The sequence below is a fragment of the Coffea arabica genome, chromosome 3c, assembly GCF_036785885.1.
Source record: "Coffea arabica cultivar ET-39 chromosome 3c, Coffea Arabica ET-39 HiFi, whole genome shotgun sequence".
NCBI classification, from domain to species: Eukaryota; Viridiplantae; Streptophyta; class Magnoliopsida; order Gentianales; family Rubiaceae; genus Coffea; species Coffea arabica.
The window spans coordinates 6,296,666-6,320,510 of record NC_092314.1 but is presented as its reverse complement, the minus strand read 5'-3'; the positions used below and the strand labels follow the sequence as shown (position 1 = coordinate 6,320,510).

Here is a 23,845-nt window from a genome sequence, read left to right as displayed (position 1 = left end):
ACGTTGAATCACAACTCATTATCAAGGGTCGAAGACTCCGAGCCTTTTCTATCAATTAGATGTACTGAAGAAACATAACAGAAATTCCTATCGTAGTCTCTCTTTTTTTTTTTTAATAAAAATTTTGGCTATCGTAGTCTCGTTCATCAAGAAGTGCACGACAAGGCTAGCTAGGGCCTACCATCTTAAATTTCTTTTTACATTTCCCATAGACACATTATTAAGTCTTCTTTTCTAATTTATTTATTAGGATATTATTACAACCAATAACATCAATGTCGCAAATGAAGCCTTTAGAAGAAACAATCTTATCAAGAAAAGAAAGATAATAATTAAGTTACCCAAAGTCAAAGCAAAGCCCCTGGAAGAGCACAAAAAATCCTTCAGAGAAAACAAAACAAACAATGAAAACCGGTACGTAAATAAGGGACAATAATAGCAAACAACAGTATTCATGTCTTGTATTCTTGATATGGACCGCCAGCAAGAATGACCTGCAACAAATGAGAACCAGTACAATCTTGTCAATGTTGTGAATCTGTCGCAAAAACACGTATAATAATTAAACTAATTAGAAATTACGATTAGAAATTTCTAACAACTATTGTGTCATATAATTGAACCTTAATTACTGCCTACAGACATGCCATTGAACAGATAGTTAGAAAATATCTCTTAATTACCTCTAATAATTTCGTGGCCAGCAGTTTTCCCAGATTAAGTTTTTCGTTCTGCCATAATTACAGAAGGAACCACAATTGCGGCAGCATTTAGCACAGTCTTTACAACGTTCAACCTGAACTCTCGTTCATCTTTCTGGAAAGCCAGACAGAAGTAATTAATCAATCAAGTTAGGCTTATACCACAGCCAACTTAGAAACTAGATGATCATTGATGATTTTATTAGCCAACTTCCTAAATAGATACATTAATTTGTAGTTTCCTTACCTTTCGCTGTTCACGTGCTTCATTGGCGGCACGAATCCCATCTATGGCGCGGGCTATTTCTGACTCCAGTTGGGCCAAGTGTTCAGTATCTTGATTCCAGTTTGCTTGTTTGACAGCAGCATCTAAAAAGACAAAGTTATGCATGAATTCAAGCGTGTTTTGATTGTAAATTATTTGAGATAATTTTATGAAAAAGTACTGTAGCACTTTTTTGATGTAATGTATGTAAAATAAAAAGGTGATTGAAAAATGTATTGATAATACAAGCAAATCAGTGTATGCAAATAAGGTGTAAATAAAGTGAAATACAAGACAATCCAAACACACTAATATTATGCAGTTTACTGGTAATAATACCTCTGAGCTGGTTCTTGAATTCAATGATGTATTTGTGGGTCTTTAGTACTCCGTTTTTCTTTACCTCATCCTCGGCTGCTTCCTCGAATTTTTCTAGAATTTGATGCCTCATATGTTCCACCACAGAAAGGTAGGTTGGCTTAACAACCTAAAGCATTTTGAACTCTTTAAGCAATGAATATACAAATTTAGCGGAGAACAAATAACATATAGCTGAATTTTCAATCAATGAATAATAGTTGTAGATCAAATTTTCAGTCATTTGGGTTGTTGGCCACCATTGGTGAGGTAGGAAGTTAAGGGTTCAAATCTTGTTTCCCATCATTTGCCACAATATTTGATTTTCTCAAATCCATACGGGTGCATAGTACACCGTTTGGTCTGATAGTGATTTAGTTTCCGTCGATTCTTTTATAGGCTCAATTGGACTTACCCTCTAGATTACCCTAGAGTAAGAGTAGAGTAAATAAGTGACGAATGACAATATATATATATATATATATATATCATTGTAATGCTCTTCATTGATTCACAAACTTATATAGTTTATGATATATGGCATTGGATAGTTAACTTTTGTGCAACTTCATCATTTTATAGACCACGCATGTAGGAATAAGTTAATTAGTAATAGACATACTTTTTAGCATTTCCTTTTGAACTTTTATGTCGCTTTTGTTTACATGGGCTAGCTGACAATGTTACTACATAAATAAAAAAATAAGGGAGGTAAGTCTACCATTGAAAACTTAAAAAATACTCATCAGTGAAATTGGTAGAGTTCTCAAGGGAGGTTTGTAAAGTTATCCCATTTTACTAGCAACTGCATTTTTACCTTTTGAGAAAAGAGAACCAAATTGGCAGATTCTTGCATGAAGATATTTGATTAAATAGTTGTTATGGTGTGGTGTTCCAAAAGAGTTGGAAAATAAGTAAGAAAAGATTAACAATTCCTAGCGTACCTTCATGATGTCTTCAATTAGCTGTTTCCTAGTTGCGTCCCTTTTGGTCTCCTCATAGTGTTGAGCTTCCTGATCATACCTGGATAAAAGCTTTGAATAATCATCAATAACCTCATTATAGATTTAACTATCCAAATTATCGAAAAATATGAGCACACAATCAGCAATGCAAAGGATTTTTTTTTTCTTTGGCACGAGTTTATTTGTGGGATTTACAATCACACCATGTACATAAAATAATTGTTTGGATTACATTTTCTAGAGAGCTTTTTGGAAAAAGTTACTATAGTACCCTTTATGCCACGACGTATTTAAAATAAAACGGTAATTGAGAAATCCGTAACACGAATATAGCATTGGTGTAGGGAATTTTACAGTATTACCATAAAGAAAGCATCAATTCTAAAACTTGAGAATCCTAAGGATATTGCAAGGCACACTTACTCAGACAGATAAATGTCAATTTTTCGACTAACTTTAGCGCCAAAGCCTTGTACTGCACCTGAGATTGCATCCTCCTTAAGTGGAAGCCAGGACTGGGAACCATTTCAATGAAATTAAAGTAATTAATTACTATGGTCAAGCATATATATATGTGTCCTGTGAAATCCAAATCAACACCAAGAAATGTATGCTTGTTACCCTAACCTCATAAAAACTCTGATACTTCTCTTCAGCAATTGCGTTACAGCGTATTTCAGCAACCATGATCTACCAATTAATTGAAAGCAGAATATTAATTAACACTGCAAGAAAATTGAAAACAGTATACAAGACCACTACCACAGTAACTTTTAATTAATCAATTAATTAATTAATGGTTTTACTCGGTAATGAGGTAAGTCAAGGTCCTTGTCCTCCTTAATTTTGTCCCAGATTTTCTTTGCATAATCAGCAAAACCCGAGGCTGGCGTACTCCCTGCAGCACCTTCACCAGATGTAGAAATGGAGATAATCCATTCTCTCAGACCGGCAACCTTCTCAATGGAATATCAAATTTTAGTGAAAAAAAAAAAGACGAAAAGGTTAACCATGACCAAAAATCGCCAAATAATAATAATAACATAAAAAAAGCAGACCACACACATCGATAGACTAGTATGTGAGGTAGAGTAAACACCATATTCGTACTCTAAGAGAGAATGGAGTATTGGAAGTATAAGTACCTCATTTTCAAACTGTTCTGGCTTGTCTTCAAAACTCGATAGTGCTACCACTTTAATCTGAGCAATCACAAGCCAATAAATCACACAAGATATACCAACTAAGATTTTGATTTAAGTTCTCAAATTTTGATTTTGTTTTACTCAGTCATTTATTTTGGGATTTTGTTTTAATTATATCACTTTGGAGCTCATGTCATGTTGTAGATCGACTCAAGATTTGGAGGATAAAGTATACTTGGGAAAAACTATACAAGTTTCATGCTCTAGGTTTATTTAATTTCTGCTTTTGTTTCTTTCTTGTTTTCGTCCTCTAGTTTACACAAAATAAAGAACAGAATTCAGAGCCAAAAGAGGGAAAAAAGATGGGCAAAGATTATTAGAAGTTGCAGCTCTTACATTGAAGAAATCTTTTAGCGAAGCATTCAACTGTGCTTCGGGCTTCTGCATTTCTTTCCATATCTACAAAATATATAAAACATCAGTAGCACGATATCATGAGAATTGATAACAATTACAGATGATTTTTACCTTATACATTCCTTCTTTCAGCTGTTCTTCCAACTTATCCCGAGGGCACTAGATTCAAAACAATTCATCAGATGAATTGTTGTGATTAAGCACTAGTTAATTAATCAACGGAATATCAAGAAAATAGAAAAGGAATTAGTAATCTATACCTTGTTTTTGTCACGCAGAACAAACACTAGATTCACTTTCCGCGGAGTACAAAATTTTCTAATCATTACCTGAGGAGTACAGTGTTATCGAGATAATACTATACCACAAACACCAACAAATTATTGAGCCATGAAAGTTGCTTACCTCAAATACAGTTCGTAAGAGTGGCCGATTCCCTCCATTATTAAGATTAACATTACGACACATCCTGTTTGATTAATAAAAAGTTGGCTTAATATGTTGTATAAACTATGAAGTACATCCTTCGATGAGTAGATTTTAAGGGGAATATATATACATAAAAATTAACAACTTCAGCTACATTTAATGAAATTGAATTACCAGTTTGAAAGTATGAACATTTATGGTACCTTGAGTTAATTAATCGTATGAAAACAGTGGACAATTGCTAATGAAATTATTCAGTAACATATCAGAAATTTTGTGTAGTGAAAATGTAAAAAATGTGGAGTTAACTTCATTTTTTTTAAAAATGGAGACAACCGTCATTCTGGCTGGTAAGGAGGAGATATATATATATATATATATATATATAAAGGGTAAATTACATATAATTTTCCTGTGGTTTCATTTATTGCTACATGACCTCCTTAACGTTTCAAAATATCCATTTCACCCCCTATGATTTTATATAAAATCAAAACTTGATGGAAAATAGCCCATGTAATGTCGTTAATTGAAAAACCAATTGTACCCTCACTTAAATGTTAATTCAATTGATGCCTTAACTACCTTGTATAAAAGTATAAAGGGATTACGTGAATAAATGCAAAAATCACAGGGGAATAAAGTGGATATTTATACAAATCATAAGAGGTTCACATGGAGACTAAAATTTTGCCACACATACTTTTATTGTGCATTTGGTATAAACGCCTTCCTTGATTATGCATTCCATCTATTTTTTTAATTTACATAAAATCATAGGGGGCTATATGGCTATCTTGAAATTTTAGGAAAGTCATCAGGCATTATGTAGAATCACAGTGGATTATAAGTAATTTACTCTATATACAAGGGTAAAAATTGTCCTTCTATTCTGGATAACCAATGGAAGTATGTGACTCAATGCGCTTCCAATCCCCTACCTCATCTTAGTATATATATTTCTCTCAAAAATACATATGAACCGTTTAGCTTATGGTAAAGTGTATATCAAACCATACCAACCAAATACCAAATTGCTTTATTTATTGACCTTAACAAGCCCAAAAGAAAGGGAGAAGTGATAGATGAATTGTTTAAACTATACCCTTTAAATGCTTACCTCTTTGGAATTTCAATAATTCTCCTTGATTTTAACTTTTAAAGCTGTTTATCTTTCTCAAATTTAGGGACATCATGTGAAGGAAAAGACAAGACCGTTTGACATTGTGCTACTAAAATTTAAAGGTTATGGAGTTGTGGTGCCTCAAAACCAAGCTTACATGTTGACTATGACGGTGTTTGAAACAGCCAAGCAAAATAGCGCAGTTTGTTTCTCAAACTTCGTATCATCCTGGAAAAAGACACAGGAAAACTGAATCAGAAAGTGAATTCAATCAAATTTGGACAATTTAACTAGCAAAGTGGAGTACTCTTTACAGTAATTAAGGTACGGTTTCCTGAGACATGTTAACTCTGTCATTTGAAGACAATAAATTTGAAAACTACCTCTCGCTCTATTCCATCACTTCCTTCCGTATCAATAGCGAGGATTTCATGGCCACCATTTGGATTTGATAAAGGGTATTTTGCCACCCAAATACCTTTTGTCGTTTGATGCCTAATGAGGTAATTAAAAGTAAACCAGAACAAAAAGAACACACAAGAAGTTAAAAGGGTAGGTGAGTGAGAGAGAGATCTTGTACATGGATTATATAATTAAGCATGAAATTTGTCATTGTTACTAACTAAAAAGAAAGAAATCCAGTGTTATTAAAAATTGAATAAGGTCTTCATACATCCCCTGGCTAGCATCCATCACTTTGAATTTAGTAGAGAACAGAGAATTCATAAGTGTGCTCTTTCCTGCATAAATCAAAACTTGCCGGTAATTGGTCCCAAATCATAGATTTTGACTTGGATGGAAATTTGTAAATAACAACTTGAGATGCAACAACTAAAATATGTATTACCGGTACTTTGCACGCCGAAGACGGAGACTACAGCAACCGGACGGCTCACGGCAGCCAGTTTCAGATCCTCTACAAACTTTGAGTTGAAATTTCCATCTCCATCTATGAGCAGAGTTGGATGGTTGCCCTCAACTTGTTGTGCTGAAGAAAATATTCACCTTTTAGCTGATAAAGGGACCAAAAAAAAGGCATAAATAGATGAAAGAATCACTATCCTGTGAATCAAGAACTTACCCATGTAGCCAAGATGAGAGGATGGAATTTGTGGAAGGAAGTAGGAATGGTGCGAGCTGATACCAAGAGCAGTTTATGATGGAGAATTGGTTGGTACAATCCCTGGTTTTCAAGTGTGGAAAGTTGACTCAAAAAATGTAACACGTTAAGTAAGGCGAATACTTTGTCAAAATGTGCGTGCAAAAAAACCCTAAATTTGCACCTCATCTCTCACTCTCCCTCACTTGACCAACAAGGAGAAAAATCCAGCAATATGTCCTCCAATTTTTCAAGTTAATCATTCAATATTCAACCCTAGTTTCATGGCAATTTGCAATCAATCAAGTTAACACGTTATCGGGCCTATGTGGTACATATTCTGGGCATCAAAAGCTATCAAACTTTGACATATAAAAAGCTCCAAGTAAAGTACATCAAAATTGAAATTTTAAACGCTAAAGCTGGAAATTTCAACCAAAACTGGAAAATCGCATATCGAACCTATAAAATTCATATCAAAGCTGGAAAAATCATATACCAATTCTTAAAGTTCATATCAAAGCTAAAACATCTCATATCAAAACTAAAAATTAATCTCAAAGCTAGAAAACTTCATATCAAAGCTGGAAAGTTCATCTCAAGGCTGGAAATCGAACATTAAATATGGAAACTCCAATATAAGCTTGAAAACCATGAAATCTTCCATAAAAGTCATGCCTTTTTCACCCTAAAAAAACATACACCAAGTAAACTAAAAACCTAGTAGAGACATCTAGTAGTTCACCAAGTAAACTTAGGAAATCATCATATATCAAGAAAACCTAGTAGTTCATCAAGTAAAACTAGTAGATCATCATATAAACATCAAGAAATTTAGGTTTTCTAGCAAAGTTTACCTCTTAACCTCCAACCCCAAAGATGACAAGCAAATCAAGAGGAATGCAAGATTTTCTTCTTCCAAAACTTCACCAAAAGCTTCCCTTCAAGCTTGCTTCAAGATTGATGGGAGTAGATTAGGGTTTATCTTCGGATTACTCATGGATCAAGCAAGAAATCAAGGACAGAAAAATGGAAGTTTTCTCTCCTTTTTCCTCTATCAATTTTGGCCAAGCAAGGAGAAAAGAAGAAGAAAACATGATGAATGGAAGCTTGGTTGGATAATTGTCAAACTTAATCTTTGGTCAAAGTTGAGTGGATGAGTGACACTCGGCAAGAATCCACTCAACTTTGACCTTTGAATTAATTTTTTTCTTCAAACAAAATTCATTTATTTTTTATTTATATTGCATGCACCTTTACGCGGGCGCGCTTGGATCTCATGCTTGGGGCGGTCATGGAGCCGGAGGTGCCCTTCGATTCCCCTCATCTCTGATCTCTCCACTTCTTTGAGCGACTTCTGGAGTCGGAGATGGAACAGGATGGCTTCCGATATTCTCCGGTCAGCCTTGTTTGAGCTGGAAAATGGCCTTCGACGCCACAGCTGGTAACTGGGCCATTGATCTTTGGATTTGTTGTCCTCACATTCATGTGGCTGGTATTACCCGAGGTAGTACAGTATAGAGTGGACGCCAATTTCTCAAGTATCTCACCCTTTCTGGATTGGAAGTTGCCACGACTTGCTTTCAAAACATCCGAAGCACAATGATGCCTTGCGACGAGATTGTGAACGAAGGAAACCAAAAAAAATTACTCTAGTACGTTTGGATAAGAGATCACGTGAGATAATTTTTGAAAAAGAATATTGCAGCATTTTTTTTTTATGTTAAAAACTGATTGAAAAATATGTGCAGGTAAATAAAAAAAATTTCCAAACAAATACCAATCACTAATAAGTACCCAGCCAATGTGTTAATTCTTTTGATTCAATTTTGGAACTTAATCTAAAAAATATTATTATTTTAGTCGTCTCTTTGCAGCTAGCAATCCACTTAAAAGTATTTTGTCGCCTTTGAATTAATTAAAGAAATATCCATGCAGTATTTCTTTAAAAAAAAAAAATTAAACATCTTAGCATTGGACACAAGAAACTATTATAATTTCCATAGATGATGAATTTGAGAATTGGCAATCACCTCTCTTTCTGCTCCATCAAAGCCCTCCGTGTCAATGACAAGAAAGCAACCTTGTGGTAATGACACTTTTTCCACAAAAATACCATTGGTAGTCCTAGACCTGAAACAGAACCACAGGATAAAAATACTTCAGTGAAATGGCTAAACAACTAATAAATTATGCAAGAAGTAGTTGATTCATGCCTTCCCTTCTGAGCATCCATCTCCTTGAATTTTGTATCAAAGAGATGATTCAGAATTGTACTCTTTCCTGCATGCATACAATTATAGTAAGGCACAAAAATTCGAAGCTGTGAGTAAAGGTCAACTCAGTTGGCTCAAAATCTTTCTTTTTTAGTTAACACTTGAAAACAACTATACTCTTCCTCCCAATTCAATTGAAAGGGCAATACAATTAAAGGGCCCTAAATTAGAGTTTGTTTTCGACGCCTTACAATTTCTTGGTTTAAATCGATTCTTAAATAATTTGTTTAAAAAGGGTAGAAATTTTGTTTCCTTTTATAACCTTTTCAAAAAGCTGAAAACTATTCATAGAAACACTTTATAAGCTATCAAACAGAAAATAATACTTTCAACCTACTTCGCTCGAAATCAATTTTTTCTTCTTCGTTTTGCTTGATTGAAAGTTAACATAAAGTAAAAGCATAAATCATACAATGGATTGATTACACTTTGAACAACTGTTCAGTTAAGAAGAAATCATATAATCAATACGTTAAGCTCTCCAGAAGAAGCTACTGATTGATTGAGACACTGTTTGATAATTCAATTCAGCACTTACATTTAATGGATTCATATCTTAACATATTCAGATGCGTTTGATAACCAAAAATTGAACATCTAAATTAATTACGTAGCACTGAATTTTCTAGGCAAAACTTACTTAAAAAATTAAGTGATAAACTATTCACTTATCACTGAATGTGATATACAACCAAATGTATTAAATTTAATACTTAACAATTCAATAACTTAATAGATTCAAACTTCAGATTTCAGATTTCAAACTTCAGTTTTATCAAACACAGCCTAAATGACAATTAGATATTTTTAGGTGAACACATACGTACACATATATTATATAAATGCAAATAGTAAATTTAATCGAAATATGGAATTTCTTCTAACTAGATGAATCAAGACTCTTAGAGGTCATCTTCACGTGGTTTCTTCCTTCCCTTAAGAATTAGGGGTTTGCGAGGACCTAAGGTTTCAACACGAATGGCATGTGTCCAATTAGGCTGGATTCCTAAATTGGGAAACTTCTTTGTAGAAATATAAATCAAGCCTTTGGTTATTTATTTATGTTGCCATGTGGCATTGGTGGATTGGTTAGTATTATTGTTTGGTTAGTAGAGTGGTCACGTGGGATTGAATCCCTTATTACTAGCGGTAGTTGTAAATACTTGTAATAGGAGTTAGCTATGCAAGGCATTGTGATTAGAATAGTAGTCTCTCGGTTCTTTTTTTTTTTTTTTTTGTGAGAAGATTTGAAAGAAAGTCATACCCTCCTCTGGTTAACAAAAGAAGAATTTCCTTTGCCTCAATATCGTTTTTTCTTGATTGTTCCTGTGGGTTTATGTTTGATTATTGTTTTGGGTCCATCATTTTTTATTGAAAGATTTAAACTCAGAAGAATTGAAAACAATATTAAAGGGTAAAAGGGCTAAGTTGCATATATGGTCTACAAATAATGGACAAAAGAAGTGAGAAAGGGGATGTATATGTTGAATCACAACTCATAGCAATGCATAAATAGATGAGAAAACGTAAAGGGTCGAAGACTCCGAGCCTTTTCTATCAATTAGATGTACTCAAGAAACATAAATGAAAGGACAAATTACATTTTATCCCCCTATAATTTAGTATTTTTTTTTGTACATAATCCCCTTTGATTTCAAAAGTTATACATAGCCTTTTTATGGTTTGGATTAAAGTGTCAAAGCGATAGGAATGATCAATCGTAATAGAACTTTTGAAAATGTCGAAATTACTCTTGTTTAAAAATAAAATAGTTGAAGTAATCAAAATATATGAATATAATATATGAGACGCGCTAACCTCATATGATTTTATATTTTATCATATAACCCTCTTATGATTTAATATTTTATTATATAACCCCCTTATAATATTCAAAATATACACATAACCCTCCTGTGGTTAATAAATAATTTTTAACTTTACATAGAGGTATGTTTTGACATTTTAGGTGATTTCGTTACGAATTGCAAATTCTATTTTTTTGACACTTTAATCTAAATTATGAGGAGATTATGTATAGCTTTTGAAATCATATGAAGGTTATGTATAAAAAATACTAAACCATAAGGAGGTAAAGTGTAATTTGCCCTAAATGAAATTCCTATCGTAGTCTTGTTCATCAAGAAATGCACGACAAGGCTAGGGCCTGCCATCTTAAGTTTCTTCTTACAATTCCCATAGCCACATTATTAAGTCTTCTTTTCTAATTTACTTATTAGGATATTTATGAAATGACCCATGTCATTTATTAAAAAAATAAAAACAAATTAAGTTGCTGAAATAATTGAATAGTTCATATAAAACTCTAAAATTACCTAACCATCGGTATGGAAAGAGGAGTGATTATGTAAGATAAAACGTCAAAAGAAAAATAAAACGGAATTGAATAACCTATTGAATTGCACAGAAAAAGCAAGCTCCCATTGTGTACCTATATTAATATAACTAGTGACTGAGGCACACCCACAATTAATAGAAGTTACATATATGTCTTTATAAAGTCTTTATTTTCGGTCACAGTCCTTTATTAATATTTGAAATAGTGGTATCAAACCATATCTATGTCCATAAAGGAATTAGTGGACCATATCTATAATTACACATTGAACCATCTTCTGAAACTGCTAAGAAACTTGAATTCATCTATCCTCAGTTGATCAAGTCCAAACCCTCTCTATTGGCAGCCCCTATTATGATCAAGTCCGAGCTTCACACTGATCTGTTTCCAGGATTTATTATTTTGTCAAGCTGGTTGAACATAAACATTTATATACTCCATCTAAGATGAATAACGTGTTTGTCTTGATCAGGCTTTGATCAATAAGTTTCTTCTAATCACTCGACGATATCAAGGTCACGACTAAAAGCATGATTGGTGAACCTAAGCAATTTTCTTTCATCAGAAAAACAAACTAAGCATGTTTCCTTAGCCCAATGACAATCAATCTGCAAATTTATATTTTGTCCACAAACATTATTATAACCAACAACATCAATGTCGCAAATGAGGCCTTTAGAAGAAACAATCTTATCAAGAAAAGAAAGATAAAAATTGAGTTACCCAAACTCAAAGCAAAGCCCCTGGAAGAGCACAAAAAAAATCCTTCAAAGAAAACAAAACAAACAGTGAAAACCGGCACGCAAATAAGGGACAATAATAGCAAACAACAATCTTCAAGTCTTGTATTCTTGATATAGACCACCGGTAAGAATGGCCTGCAACAAATGACAACCAGTATAATATTGTCAGTGTTGTGAATCTGTCACAGAAACACATCTAATAATTAAACTGATTAGAAATTACAAGTAGAAGTTTCTAACAACTATTGTGTGATATAATTGAATCTTATTGCTTGCAGGCATGCCATTGCTGTCCAACTAGCGTTCATCGTAACAATTGATAATGTTAGGTGAGAAATTGGCAAGGGTATAATATTGGCTCCACTAAATTATATCGTGTAGAAACTAATTTAATGAAAGGTTAGAACGAGCAATATATGTTCTGAGACAAACTTGAGAAATCTTTGCAGATTTTTTTTTTTTTAAACGCCATGGAACTTAAGAGTTTTCTCATTGGAAACGCTTTTTTATCTATTTCTGATAAAAGGTATTTTACTTTAAAAAAATATTGAACAGATAGCTAGGAAATATCTCTTAATTACCTCTAATAATTTCGTGTCCAGCAGTTCTTTCAAGATTAAAGGAGTGCTACTGCCAAAATTAGACTACCCGCAGCTGAGGCAGCAGTCAGCACACCTGTCCCAATTGATCCAACTTTAAACCAGAACGCTCGTTTATCTTTCTGGAAAGTCAGACAATTAAACATCAAGTTAGACTTATACTCCAGCCAACTTAGAAACTAGATGATCATTGATGATTTCATCAGCCAACTTCCTAAATAGATACATTAATTTGTAGCTTCCTTACCTTTTTCTGTTCCAGCAGTTCATTCGTGTCACGAATCACTTTTATGGCGTGGTCTAATACTAACTGCAGTTGGTTCAATTGTCCTGCATCTTGATTCCAGTTTGCTTGTTTGACAGCAGCATCTAAAAATACAAAGTTATACATGAAATTTCAATGTAAATTCGGGCATATCTGAACCGTGGAGTAAATCATAAAGGACTCAAAGGTGATGTATGACTATGACGCAGTTTACTAGTAATAATACGTACCTTTGAGCTGGTTCTTGAATCGATTGATGTATTTGTCGGTGTTCATAGCCACGAGTACTCCGTTTTTCTTTAACTCATCCACGGCTGCTTGCTCGAATTTTTCTAGAATTTCATGCCTCATATGTTCCACCACAGAAAGGTAGGTTGGCTTAACAACCTTAAAGCATTTTGAACTCTTTAAGCAATGAATATACAAATTTAGCGGAGAACAAATAATATATAGCTGAATTTTCAATCAATGAAAAATAATTGTAGATCAAATTTAGCTTCACTAATATGTCATTGTAACGCTCTTCATTGATTCATGAACTTATAGTTTATGATATATGGCATTGGATAGTTAACTTTTGTGCAACTTCATCATTTTATAGACCATGCATGTAGGAATAAGTTAATTAGTAATAGACATACTTTTTAGCATTTCCCTTTTGAACTTTTATGTAGCTTTTGTTTACATGGGCTAGCTGACTTTGTTACTACATAAATTCAAAAATAAGGGAGGTAAGTCCAGCATTGAAAACTTAAAAAATACTCATCAGTGAAATTGGTAGAGTTCTCAAGGGAGGTTTGTATAGTTATCCCATTTTACTAGCAACTGCATTTTTACCTTTTGAGAAAAGAGAACCAAACTGGCAGATTCTTGCATGAAGATATTTGATTAAATAGTTGTTATGGTGTGGTGTTCCAAAAGAAATGCAAAATAAGTAAGAAAAGATTAACAATTCCTAGGGTACCTTCATGATGTCTTCAATTAGCTGTTTCCTGCTTGCGTCCCTTTTGGTCTCATCATAGTGTTGAGCTTCCTCATCATACCTGGATAAAAGCTTTGAACAATCATCAGTAACCTCATGATAGATTTAACTATCCAAATTATCGAAAAATATGAGTACACAATCAGCAATGCAAAGGATTTTTTTTTTTTTTTTTTTTTTTGCGATCCGAGTTTCTTTGTGGGATTTACAGTCACACCATGCACATAGAATAATGGTTTGGATTACACTTTCTAGAGAGTTTTTTTTTGGGAAAAAGTAACTATTTTAAGATAAAATAGTAATTGAGAAATTCCTCATCATTCCAAGGAATTTTACAGTATTACCATAAAGAAAGCATCAATTCTAAAACTTGAGAATCCTAAGGATATTGCAAGGCACACTTACTGAGACAGATAAATGCCAATTATTGCACTGACTCTAGCGCCAAAGCCTTGCACTGAGATTGCATTCTTCTCAATTTGAAGCCAGGACTGGGAGCCATTTTCAACGAAATTACAGTAATTCATTATTATGGTCAAGCACATATATATATGTCCTGTGAAATCCAAATCAACACCAAGAAATGTATGCTTGTTACCCTAACCTCATAAAAACTCTGACACTTCTGATTTTGATTTAAGTTCTCAAATTTTTATTTTTATTTTTAATTGTATCACTTTGGAGCTCATGTCATATTGTAGATCGACTCAAGATTTGGAGGATAGTGTATACTTGGGAAAAACTATAAAAGTTTCATACCCTAGGTTTATTTAATTTCTGCTTTTGTTTCTTTCTTGTTTTCGTCCTCTAGTTTACACAAATTGAAGAATAGAGTTCAGAACCAACAGAGGGAAAAAAAAGATGTGCAAAGATTATTAGAAGTCGCAGCTCTTACATTGAAGAAATCTTTTAGCGAAGCATTCAACTGTGCTTCGGGCTTCTTCATTTCTTTCCATATCTATAAAATATATAAAACATCAGTAGCACGATATCATGAGAATTGATAACAATTACAGATGCTTTTTACCTTGTACATTCCTTCTTTCAGCTGTTCTTCCAACTTATCCCGAGGGCACTAGATTCAAAACAATTCATCAGATGAATTGTTGTGATTAAGCACTAGTTAATTAATCAACGGAATATCAAGAAAATAGAAAAGGAATTAGTAATCTATACCTCGTTTTTGTCACGAAGAACAAATACTGATGAATTGTTGTGATTAAGCACTAGTTAATTAATCAACGGAATATCAAGAAAATAGAAAAGGAATTAGTAATCTATACCTCGTTTTTGTCACGAAGAACAAATACTAGATTCACTTTCCGTGGAGTACAAAATTTTGTAATCATTACCTGAGGTGTACAGTGTTATAGAGATAATACTATACCAGAAACACCAACAAATTATTGAGCCATGAAAATTGCTTACCTCAACTACAGTTCGTAAGAGTGGCCGATTCCCTCCATTATTATGGTTAACAGTATCACACTTCCTGTTTGATTAATAAAAAGTTGACTTACTATGTTGTGTGAAGTACCTCCTTCGATGAGTAGATTTTAAGGAGAATATATATACATAAAAATTAACAACTTCAGCTACATTTAATGAAATTGAATTACCAGTTTGAAAGTATGAACATTTATGGTACCTTGAGTTAATTAATCGTATGAAAACAGTGGACAATTGCTAATGAAATTATTCAGTAACATATCAGAAATTTTGTGTAGTGAAAATGTAAAAAATGTGGAGTTAACTTCATTTTTTTTAAAAATGGAGACAACCGTCATTCTGGTTGGTAGGGAGGAGATATATATATATATATATATATATAAGGGTAAATTACATATAATTTTCCTATGGTTTCGTTTATTGCTACATGACCTCATTAACGTTTCAAAATATCCATTTCACCCCCTATGATTTTCTATAAAATCAAAACTTGATGGAAAATAGCCCATGTAATGTCGTTAATTGAAAAACCAATTGTACCCTCACTTAAATGTTAATTCAATTGATGCCTTAACTATCTTGTATAAAAGTATAAAGGGATTACGTGAATAAATGCAAAAATCACAGGGAAATAAAGTGGATATTTATATAAATCATAAGAGGTTTACATGGAGACTAAAATTTTGTCACACATACTTTTATTGTGCATTTGGTATAAACGCCTTCCTTGATTATGCATTCCATCTATTTTTCATTTTACATAAAATTATAGGGGGCTATATGGCTCTCTTGAAATTTTAGGAAAGTCATCAGGCATTATGTAGAATCACAGTGGATTATAAGTAATTTACCCTATATACGAGGGTAAAAATTGTCCTTCTATTCTGGATAACCAATGGAAGTATGTGACTCAATGCGCTTCCAATCCCCTACCTCATCTTAGTATATATATTTCTCTCAAAAATACATATGAACCGTTTAGCTTATGGTAAAGTGTATATCAATCCATACCAACCAAATACCAAATTGCATTATTTCTTGACCTTAACAAGCCCAAAAGAAAGGGAGAAGTGATAGATGAATTGTTTAAACTATACCCTTTAAATGCTTACCTCTTTGGAATTTCAATAATTCTACTTGATTTTAACTTTTAAAGCTGTTTATCTTTCTCAAATTTAGGGACATCATGAGAAGGAAAAGACAAGACCGTTTGACATTGTGCTACTAAAATTTAAAGGTTATGGAGTTGTGATGCGCGCCTCACAACCAAGCTTACATGTTGACTATGACGGTGTTTGAAACAGCCAAGCAAAATAGTGCAGTTTGTTTCTCAAACTTCGTATCATCCTGGAAAAAGACACAGGAAAACTGAATCAGAAAGTGAATTCAATCTAATTTGGACAATTTAACTAGCAAAGTGGAGTACTCTTTACAGTAATTAAGGTACGGTTTCCTGAGACATGTTAACTCTGTCATTTGAAGACAATAAATTTGAAAACTACCTCTCGCTCTATTCCATCACTTCCTTCCGTATCAACAGCGAGGATTTCATGGCCACCATTTGGATTTGGTAAAGGGTATTTTGCCACCCAAATACCTTTTGTCGTTTGATGCCTAATGAGGTAATTAAAAGTAACCCGGAACAAAAAGAACACACAAGAAGTTAAAAGGGTAGGTGAGGGAGAGAGAGATCTTGTACATGGATCACATAATTAAGCATGAAATTTGTCATTGTTACTAACTAAAAAGAAAGAACTCTGGTGTTATTAAAAATTGAATAAGGTCTTCATACATCCCCTGGCTGGCATCCATCACTTCGAAGCCAGTAGAGAGCAGAGAATTCATAAGTGTGCTCTTTCCTGCATAAATCAAAACTTGCTGGTAATTGGTCCCAATTTTGACTTGGATGGAAATTTGTAAATAACAACTTAAGATGCACCCAACAAAAATACGGATTACCGGTGCTTTGCACGCCAAAGACGGAGACAACAGCAACGGGACGGCTCACGGCAGCCAATTTCAGATCATCTTCAAATTTTGAGTTGAAATTTCCATCTCCATCTATGAGCAGAGTTGGATGGTTGCCCTCCACTTCTTGTGCTGAAGAAAATATTCACCTTTTAGCTGATAAAGGGACCAAAAAAAAGGCATAAATAGATGAAAGAATCACTATCCTGTGAATCAAGAACTTACCCATCTAGCCAAGCTGAGAGGATGGAATTTGTGGAAGGAAGTAGAAATGGTGCGAGATGATACCAAGAGCAGTTTATTATGGAGAATTGGTTGGTACAGTCCCTGGTATAGGACTGTCAATGGGGCTGGACCCACTCGAGGTCGGCTCGTTTAGCCCAATAGAAAGCCCGATAAGCCCGGCTATTTAGTGAGCCGGTCTGAGTTTGAACCTAAAAATTAGGTCCGAATTAAATATGAGTCGAGTTTGGGCCTTATTAGGCTCAAATCCGATATAGGCCCAACTCTTTAATTACCTATATATATAATATTTATATTTTGATATTATGTATGATTATATATCCAAATATATTATTACTCAATACTAAATATATATATAAATTACAAAACACAAAAATACATCTAAAGACTCTTTCATGAGCTTTCTTGGGAGCCAATATTAGTAATGCATCACTAAATCTCTAACTTTTCTTATTGGTTGAGTAAATTTTTGTATTGACATAATATTGGTTGATTTTTTTTTTTTTGTCTACAAACACAAAAATCATCAAGCATATATGGATTTAAATCACAAGATTATAAAAAAAGTTTCAACTTTTAAAGATGTATTGGCTTATGATCGCATGTTTTATTACTATTTTTCATGCATTTTGAACGAATTAAATATAAATATTGTTGAAAAAAATTTTGGTTTATATACTTTTTAAGAACTATTATTTGTTCATGTTTAGTTTTAATATTATAGTCTTGTAAATGTTAAATTAGTTTTACAACTTAATAGTTATAGTAATTATATTAAGAAAATTAAGGAGTAATAAGTGAGTTTAGGCTAAGCCCGATTAAGACTCACAACCCGAATATTATGTGAGTTGAGTATGAATTTCACATTTATGAACCCAAAACTCATAGCTCGAAGCCCAAAAATATTTCAAATTAATTGAGTTGAACTTGAACTCCTCAAAGCCCGGCTCATTAGACCCGATTGACGGGCCTACCCTGGTATCTTTTTTTTTTTTGTTGAAACGTTAGCTTTATATATATATTCGTAACCTTTACAGTATTTGGACAAAGGTCCAATTCAAAAGGACAAGCTGTCCCACAATATCAATGATGCCTAGCATCTAAGATTGGGATTCACCCATTCTTCATCTATCCAGATGTTTAGAGCATAAATGCTTAGCTTAATACATTCTAATTTCCTAGAGTTGGCAAAAGATATGGAGCACTGATGAAACAAAGTACAGATTGATCTAATGTCCTCAATTAATGTAGCCATCTGCTGATTGTTGAGCCTTGCTCCCTTTATGGCATCTACCAGCTTGCGGTTGTCCAGTTCTATTCTGATGCTCCTTCATCCTTGACTTCCAGCTTTCAGTAGAGCTAGCCTAACTGCAACAGCCTGGTCTTGTAAAGTGTCACCTGATGACTATTCTCTTAGTGCCCAAAATGCTTGCAATCTTCCCATGTTGTCTGTTGCTGAGATTCCGATCCCTACTGCTGCTTGCCTTTTGTCCGTACTGGTGTGGATCTTTAATATCAATCCAGCATGGCTCTCATTTTGATCTTGGTCATTCCATTGCTGTAGTTCTGTTTCTTGAGTGCTCTTCCTTGAATCTTTCCCTTTGTTAGCTTCCTCAAATTCTATCCATTCCTTCAGCGCCTTCTCAATTACCTTGGAATGCTCTTTTTCCTTATGGTTAAACTCTCTATCGTTCCTAGCTTTCCATATCTGCCAGAGAATATTTATGGTGAGATTAACTTGGTCCTCAACACCTCTGCTGCCTTGAGCTTCTTGAATTGCTAGCCACCATTTGGTAAAGCAGTCTGATAGATGTGCTATTCCATCCCATTGTACTGGTGCCAGTTTCCAGATTACCAATACCTTGTTGCATTGGAACAACATGTGTTCAATGGTTTCTTCCTTTTCCCCACATCCTGTACATATGGGATTTCCTTGCCTTGTTCTAGTATAGATTGTCTCTCTGACTGGGATACCATTGTGCAGACATTTCCAAACAAAAACTTTCATTTTCTGACTTACATTTTGCTGCCACAATGTATTCCAAATCCTAGGATTGGTTCCTTCATAGCTTGTTCCAGCTTCTTCCCGCTTCCTTGATCTCTCTGCTTCTTTTTCCTTCATCCAAGTCTTATATCCAGATTGAACCGAGTACTGACCATTTTGAGAATGCTTCCACCAGTAGCTGTCCTCTATTCCAGTCATACTTAAAGGTATGCTTAATATTCTCTCAACATCTTGAGGATTGAAAGTTTTGAATACCAGCACTCTATTCCATCTGTTATTCCTGATCAGTTCAGAGACATACTCCAGTTGACACCCCTGTGGTTGGACTGATGTTGGTCTTCCTTCAGGTCTATCTGGAATCCAGTTGTCCCACCAAATTCTGGTTCCTTTCCCGTTGCCAATTTTCCTCCTAATTCCTGCTTGCATATCCTTTCTGATATCTGCTAAACTCTGCCAGATCCAAGATGCATTCTGAGGCACTTTGCATTTGAAAAGAGGTTGCTTGGGGTAGTACTTTCCTTTTAACACTTTACTGACTAACAAATTTGGTTACGTGATCAGCTTCCAAACTTGTTTAGCCAGAAGAGCTTCGTTAAACAGCTGCAAGTCTTTGAACCCCATCCCTCCCTTGCTTTTTTTCTGTGTCATCTTCTTCCAACTTATCCAGTGAAGCTTTTTCTTACCATCAGTATCACCCCACCAATAGTCTGCCATTTTCGAGCTTATTTCTCTGCACAGCTTTGAATTTAGTCTGAAACAGGACATTGTGTAGGTAGGCATGGCCATTGCCACAGCTTTGAGCATAATCTCTTTCCCTGCCTGGCTCAGAAGCTTATTTTTCCATCCTTGCAGTTTCTTATCTATAGAGTTCCTTATAAATCCAAAGACCTGGCTCTTTGATTTTGTAATAATCATAGGCAGTCCAAGGTATTTGCCTTGCTCTACCTGTTTAATTGATCCCAGCGCCTGACAGACCTCTTCCCTCACATCTGGCATTGTATTTTTACTAAAGAACACTGATGACTTTTCCAAGTTAATAAGCTGTCCAGTTGCCTCTTCATACTCTTTAAGTATCATGATCAGTTTCTCAGCTTCTTGTTTGCTAGCTTTGCAGAACACCAAGGAGTCATCAGCAAAGAATAGATGAGTGATGACTGGCGCCCCCCTGCTGATTTTAACTCCTGTTAACTCCTTCCCCAGCTTTGCTTTCTGTAATAAGCTTGATAGTCCTTCTGAGCATAACAAAAATAAGTAAGGAGATAGAGGATCTCCTTGCCTGATACCTCTTGAAGGTGTAATAAGCTCCTTATGTTCGCCATTAATGTTGAAGGAATAGGTGACTGAGCTGATACATGATATGATCCAATTTATCCAAGTAGAGCAGAACCCCATTTTCACCATTATTACCTTCAAAAATCTCCATTCTACCCTGTCATAGGCCTTAGACATATCTAATTTCACAGCCATATATCCCATTCTACCATGCCTTTTATTTTTGAGAAAATGCATCAATTCATGGGACAGAATGACATTGTCTAAAATTTGCCTACCTGGTACAAATGCAGACTGACTTTTACTAATGCATCTACTGAGATAAGGCTTGAGTCTGTTAACAAGGATTTTTGCTAGAGCTTTGTAGACCACTTGGCAAAGACTAATAGGCCTATACTGGTTAATCACTGTGGGGCATTCAACTTTTGGAATCAGAGATATAACAGTATGGTTTATGGCCTTAAGGATGACACCATTATGGAAGAACCCTTGGATTGCATTTACTAGATCCTTTTTGATAAGACTCCAGAATTTTTGGAAAAAGAGGGGGGACATGCCATCACTACCAGGAGCCTTATTAGGATCCATAGAGAAGAATGCATTCTTTATCTCATTTTCATCCACTTTTTTAGTCAGATCCTTGTTCATTTGTTCAGTTATAGTGATAGGAATCCCTTCTAAGATCTCATCAAGCTCCCCAGCTGCCGTGGACTTAAACAAATCACCATAGTAGTTAGCAACTTCTCTACCCAGCTCCTCCTCATTTGCTGTCCAATCACCACACGCCTTTCTTAACTTGTGCAATCTATTCCTTTTCCTCCTCCCCTTCACAGTTGCATGGAAGAACTGAGTATTTTTATCCCCTTCCTTCAACCAGCTTATTCTAGATTTCTGGTTCCAAAAAGCTTCTTCCTCATTATAAGCCACTTTTAGTTGTTTTTTCATTTCCTGTACTTGCTGTCTTTTATCATCAGATGTCGATGCCTTAATGTCTTCAATCTGTTTTTTGCACCATTTGATCTTTTCAAACGAGTTCCCTTTCTTACAGCTACTCCATTTCAACAACTCAACTCTGCAGTTTTTTATTTTCTCCTTAACCTTAAACCATCTTGTTCCATTACAGGGAATACTCCATGCCTTCTGAATCACTCCCTCTATATCTTCTTTCTGCAGCCATCTCTTATCAAACTGGAACCTTTTTTTCCTTTTCTTTCTTTCTCTCTGGGTTTCCAGTACCAGCATACTATGGTCTGAGGCATGAGATTCAATGTGTGTGCAATAGGCTTCATCATAACATTGTGACCATTCTACATTGCACAATCCCCTGTCTAATCTTTCTTTTTACTTCCCCAATCCCATACCAATTGTTACTCCAAGTCCATGGCTTCCCTTCATAGCCCACATCTATCAACTGGTTATCATTAATGAAATTCCTGAAATCTTGGAAACTTCTATTATCCCTCATCCTACCACCTCATTTTTCATCATTGGAGATAATATCATTGAAATCACCCATGATAATCCATTTTTCCCCCACCCTGCTTTTCTTCTGTTAATTACTTCCCACTGCCCCCTTCTTATGAGACTGTCACAGCTGGCATATATTCCAATGAACCACCAGCTTTCCTTCTTCTCCTCATCTTCCACTTTTGCCTCAATTGTGAAAGCAGTTCCTAGTACTTCTGAGATCTTCACTTCATTGTTCCAAAAAAGTGCCATACCTCCCATTTTGTTCATGGCTTCAACTATAAAGCTGTTCTCAAACTTCAAAATTTTTTTGACTTTTTCCATGTAATTTTTCCTATTTTTTGTTTCGCTCAGGAAAATTAAATTTGGGGAGAGGAGTCTATTTTCCTCCTTCAGATGGGGAACTGTCAAGGGGTTCCTAGCACCTTGGCAGTTCCACACCAGAGCTCTCATGATTGATTGAGAGACCATGTTGGGCTGGTCTCTTCCTCCCATCTGCTCCTGCTACTGTTTTCCTCCTCTCCTTCTATTCTATTCTTTTTATAAACCTGATCAGGTGCGTCCAGTTCCTCCATTTCCTCATCAACAATGTAAAACTTTCTCTTGATGTTCAGTCCAGTTCCAGTTCTCAAATTCTGGATCTCTTTCAGAGGAAGTCTTCCTCCAGCATTTGTCTTATTCAGCAGCTTCACTCTTCTCCCTCTCTTAGTACCACCTCCTTCCAATTGATCAGGTTCCTCCCCATCTACTTGCATATCTATTTCCTGGCTTAATCCTTCAACCAGCTGGTATCCTTTATTCCTGTTCCCCAACTCTCCCGTCTGTGCTAGTGTCTCCATTGGCACCATCTCTTCCCCCCTTCCACTCTCCACAAGACCAGAAAGACTTCCTTCCTCTTTTCTCACCTCCTCCAACTTCTTTACTTTTTCAGTTTCCAAAACATCCTGTGATTTCTCATCCTCCATCCCTGGTCTCTGATCTCTCTCCCTAGACCTTCCCCCCCCGGTCTTGCACCACTATATCTGTGCTTATAGTTTCTGTCACTTTTTTCTCCTTATCAGTCCTGGGAGTTGTTACATCATTTACTACAGCTTTTCCCCCTCTTTTCTTTATCCATTCTCCATTTTGAAATCCCCATACCTGTTTCTCTGGGATGTACGTATTGGAAGTACTATCCTTCTGAGGGGAACCTTTCCCAACTTGAGCTCTCAGCCAGGGACCAAATTGGTTTTCCTGTTGCCCTTTTCTTATAGCCACCACATTTTTGCATTTCCTCTCACTGTGGCCAATTATTCCGCAGTTGTAACAGAAATCTGGTGCTCTTTCATATCTGAAGCTTATCCATTTTGTTACTCCATTCATCTTAACTGCAACTCCTCTGAGCAAAGGCTGAGTCATATCAGCAGTCACCAGCATCTTAAGATGTTTTCCTTCCTTACCTCCAGAGTGAGGTATTAACACTTCCTTTACTTCCTTAAACACCTTGCCTATTTTCCTCCCAACTTCCTTAGAAATCCAGTGGATTGGCAAGTTCCAAGCTTGTACCCATAATGGAGCGAATTTAAAGGCCTCAGGGTTTTCCTCAATTCCTTCCTCCCATCTGTTCAACACTAATATTTGACTATCAATTAGCCAAGGCCCTCCATTAAGTATTCTTTTCCTGTTCTCCTTGTCAGGTATGAAAAACTGGAATAGATTAGGCCCCAATTCAGATAT

The 23,845-nt window shown here is 35.1% G+C and overlaps 2 protein-coding genes across 5 annotated transcripts; both read right to left on the bottom strand.

Annotated features, from left to right (window-relative positions):
• Positions 1–308: 308 nt before the first annotated feature.
• Positions 309–17,486, bottom strand: LOC113734402 (protein ROOT HAIR DEFECTIVE 3-like). 4 transcript variants are annotated; one of them, XM_027260935.2, is made up of 20 exons: positions 7,756–8,029; positions 7,359–7,453; positions 6,484–6,585; positions 6,250–6,390; positions 6,076–6,142; positions 5,786–5,897; positions 5,560–5,630; positions 4,256–4,319; positions 4,111–4,179; positions 3,962–4,009; positions 3,830–3,892; positions 3,434–3,490; positions 3,095–3,244; positions 2,916–2,978; positions 2,712–2,803; positions 2,268–2,346; positions 1,306–1,453; positions 949–1,070; positions 684–816; positions 309–494 (listed from the first exon to the last, which is right to left on the bottom strand). In XM_027260935.2, the coding sequence occupies exons 3-19, from the start codon at positions 6,485–6,487 to the stop codon at positions 718–720; spliced, it is 1,449 nt and encodes a 482-aa protein (XP_027116736.2). In that variant the 5' UTR covers positions 6,488–6,585; positions 7,359–7,453; positions 7,756–8,029; the 3' UTR covers positions 309–494; positions 684–717. The 4 variants fall into 4 exon arrangements, with proteins under 4 accessions (XP_027116736.2, XP_071938197.1, XP_071938198.1 ...); XM_072082096.1 differs by lacking the exons at positions 4,111–4,179; positions 4,256–4,319; positions 5,560–5,630; ... (4 more) ...; positions 7,359–7,453; positions 7,756–8,029 and adding exons at positions 15,009–15,077; positions 15,154–15,217; positions 16,451–16,521; ... (2 more) ...; positions 17,134–17,274; positions 17,368–17,486; XM_072082097.1 differs by lacking the exons at positions 309–494; positions 684–816; positions 949–1,070; ... (15 more) ...; positions 7,359–7,453; positions 7,756–8,029 and adding exons at positions 11,746–12,014; positions 12,461–12,600; positions 12,726–12,847; ... (10 more) ...; positions 17,134–17,274; positions 17,368–17,486.
• Positions 17,487–18,790: 1,304 nt separating this feature from the next.
• Positions 18,791–22,390, bottom strand: LOC140037778 (uncharacterized). The gene is made up of 3 exons (XM_072082894.1): positions 22,223–22,390; positions 19,961–21,883; positions 18,791–19,840 (listed from the first exon to the last, which is right to left on the bottom strand). The coding sequence occupies exons 1-3, from the start codon at positions 22,388–22,390 to the stop codon at positions 18,791–18,793; spliced, it is 3,141 nt and encodes a 1,046-aa protein (XP_071938995.1).
• Between the last annotated feature and the right edge of the window lie 1,455 nt (positions 22,391–23,845).

Excerpts from the sequence above, each read along its gene's own strand:
- LOC113734402 (XM_072082096.1), bottom strand. Across the intron at positions 1,454-2,267 it reads TAATTGAAGACATCATGAAG|GTTGTTAAGCCAACCTACCT; the intron begins GTACGCTAGGAA and ends AAAATGCTTTAG. Across the intron at positions 1,071-1,305 it reads ATTCAAGAACCAGCTCAGAG|ATGCTGCTGTCAAACAAGCA; the intron begins GTATTATTACCA and ends TTGTCTTTTTAG.
- LOC140037778 (XM_072082894.1), bottom strand. The coding sequence starts at position 22,390 with ATGGGAGGTATGGCACTTTTTTGGAACAATGAAGTGAAGATCTCAGAA. Across the intron at positions 21,884-22,222 it reads TAAGAAGGGGGCAGTGGGAA|AGAGAAAGAAAGAAAAGGAA; the intron begins GTAATTAACAGA and ends CTGGAAACCCAG. Across the intron at positions 19,841-19,960 it reads AAGCTCTTCTGGCTAAACAA|AGTTTAGCAGATATCAGAAA; the intron begins GTTTGGAAGCTG and ends TGGATCTGGCAG.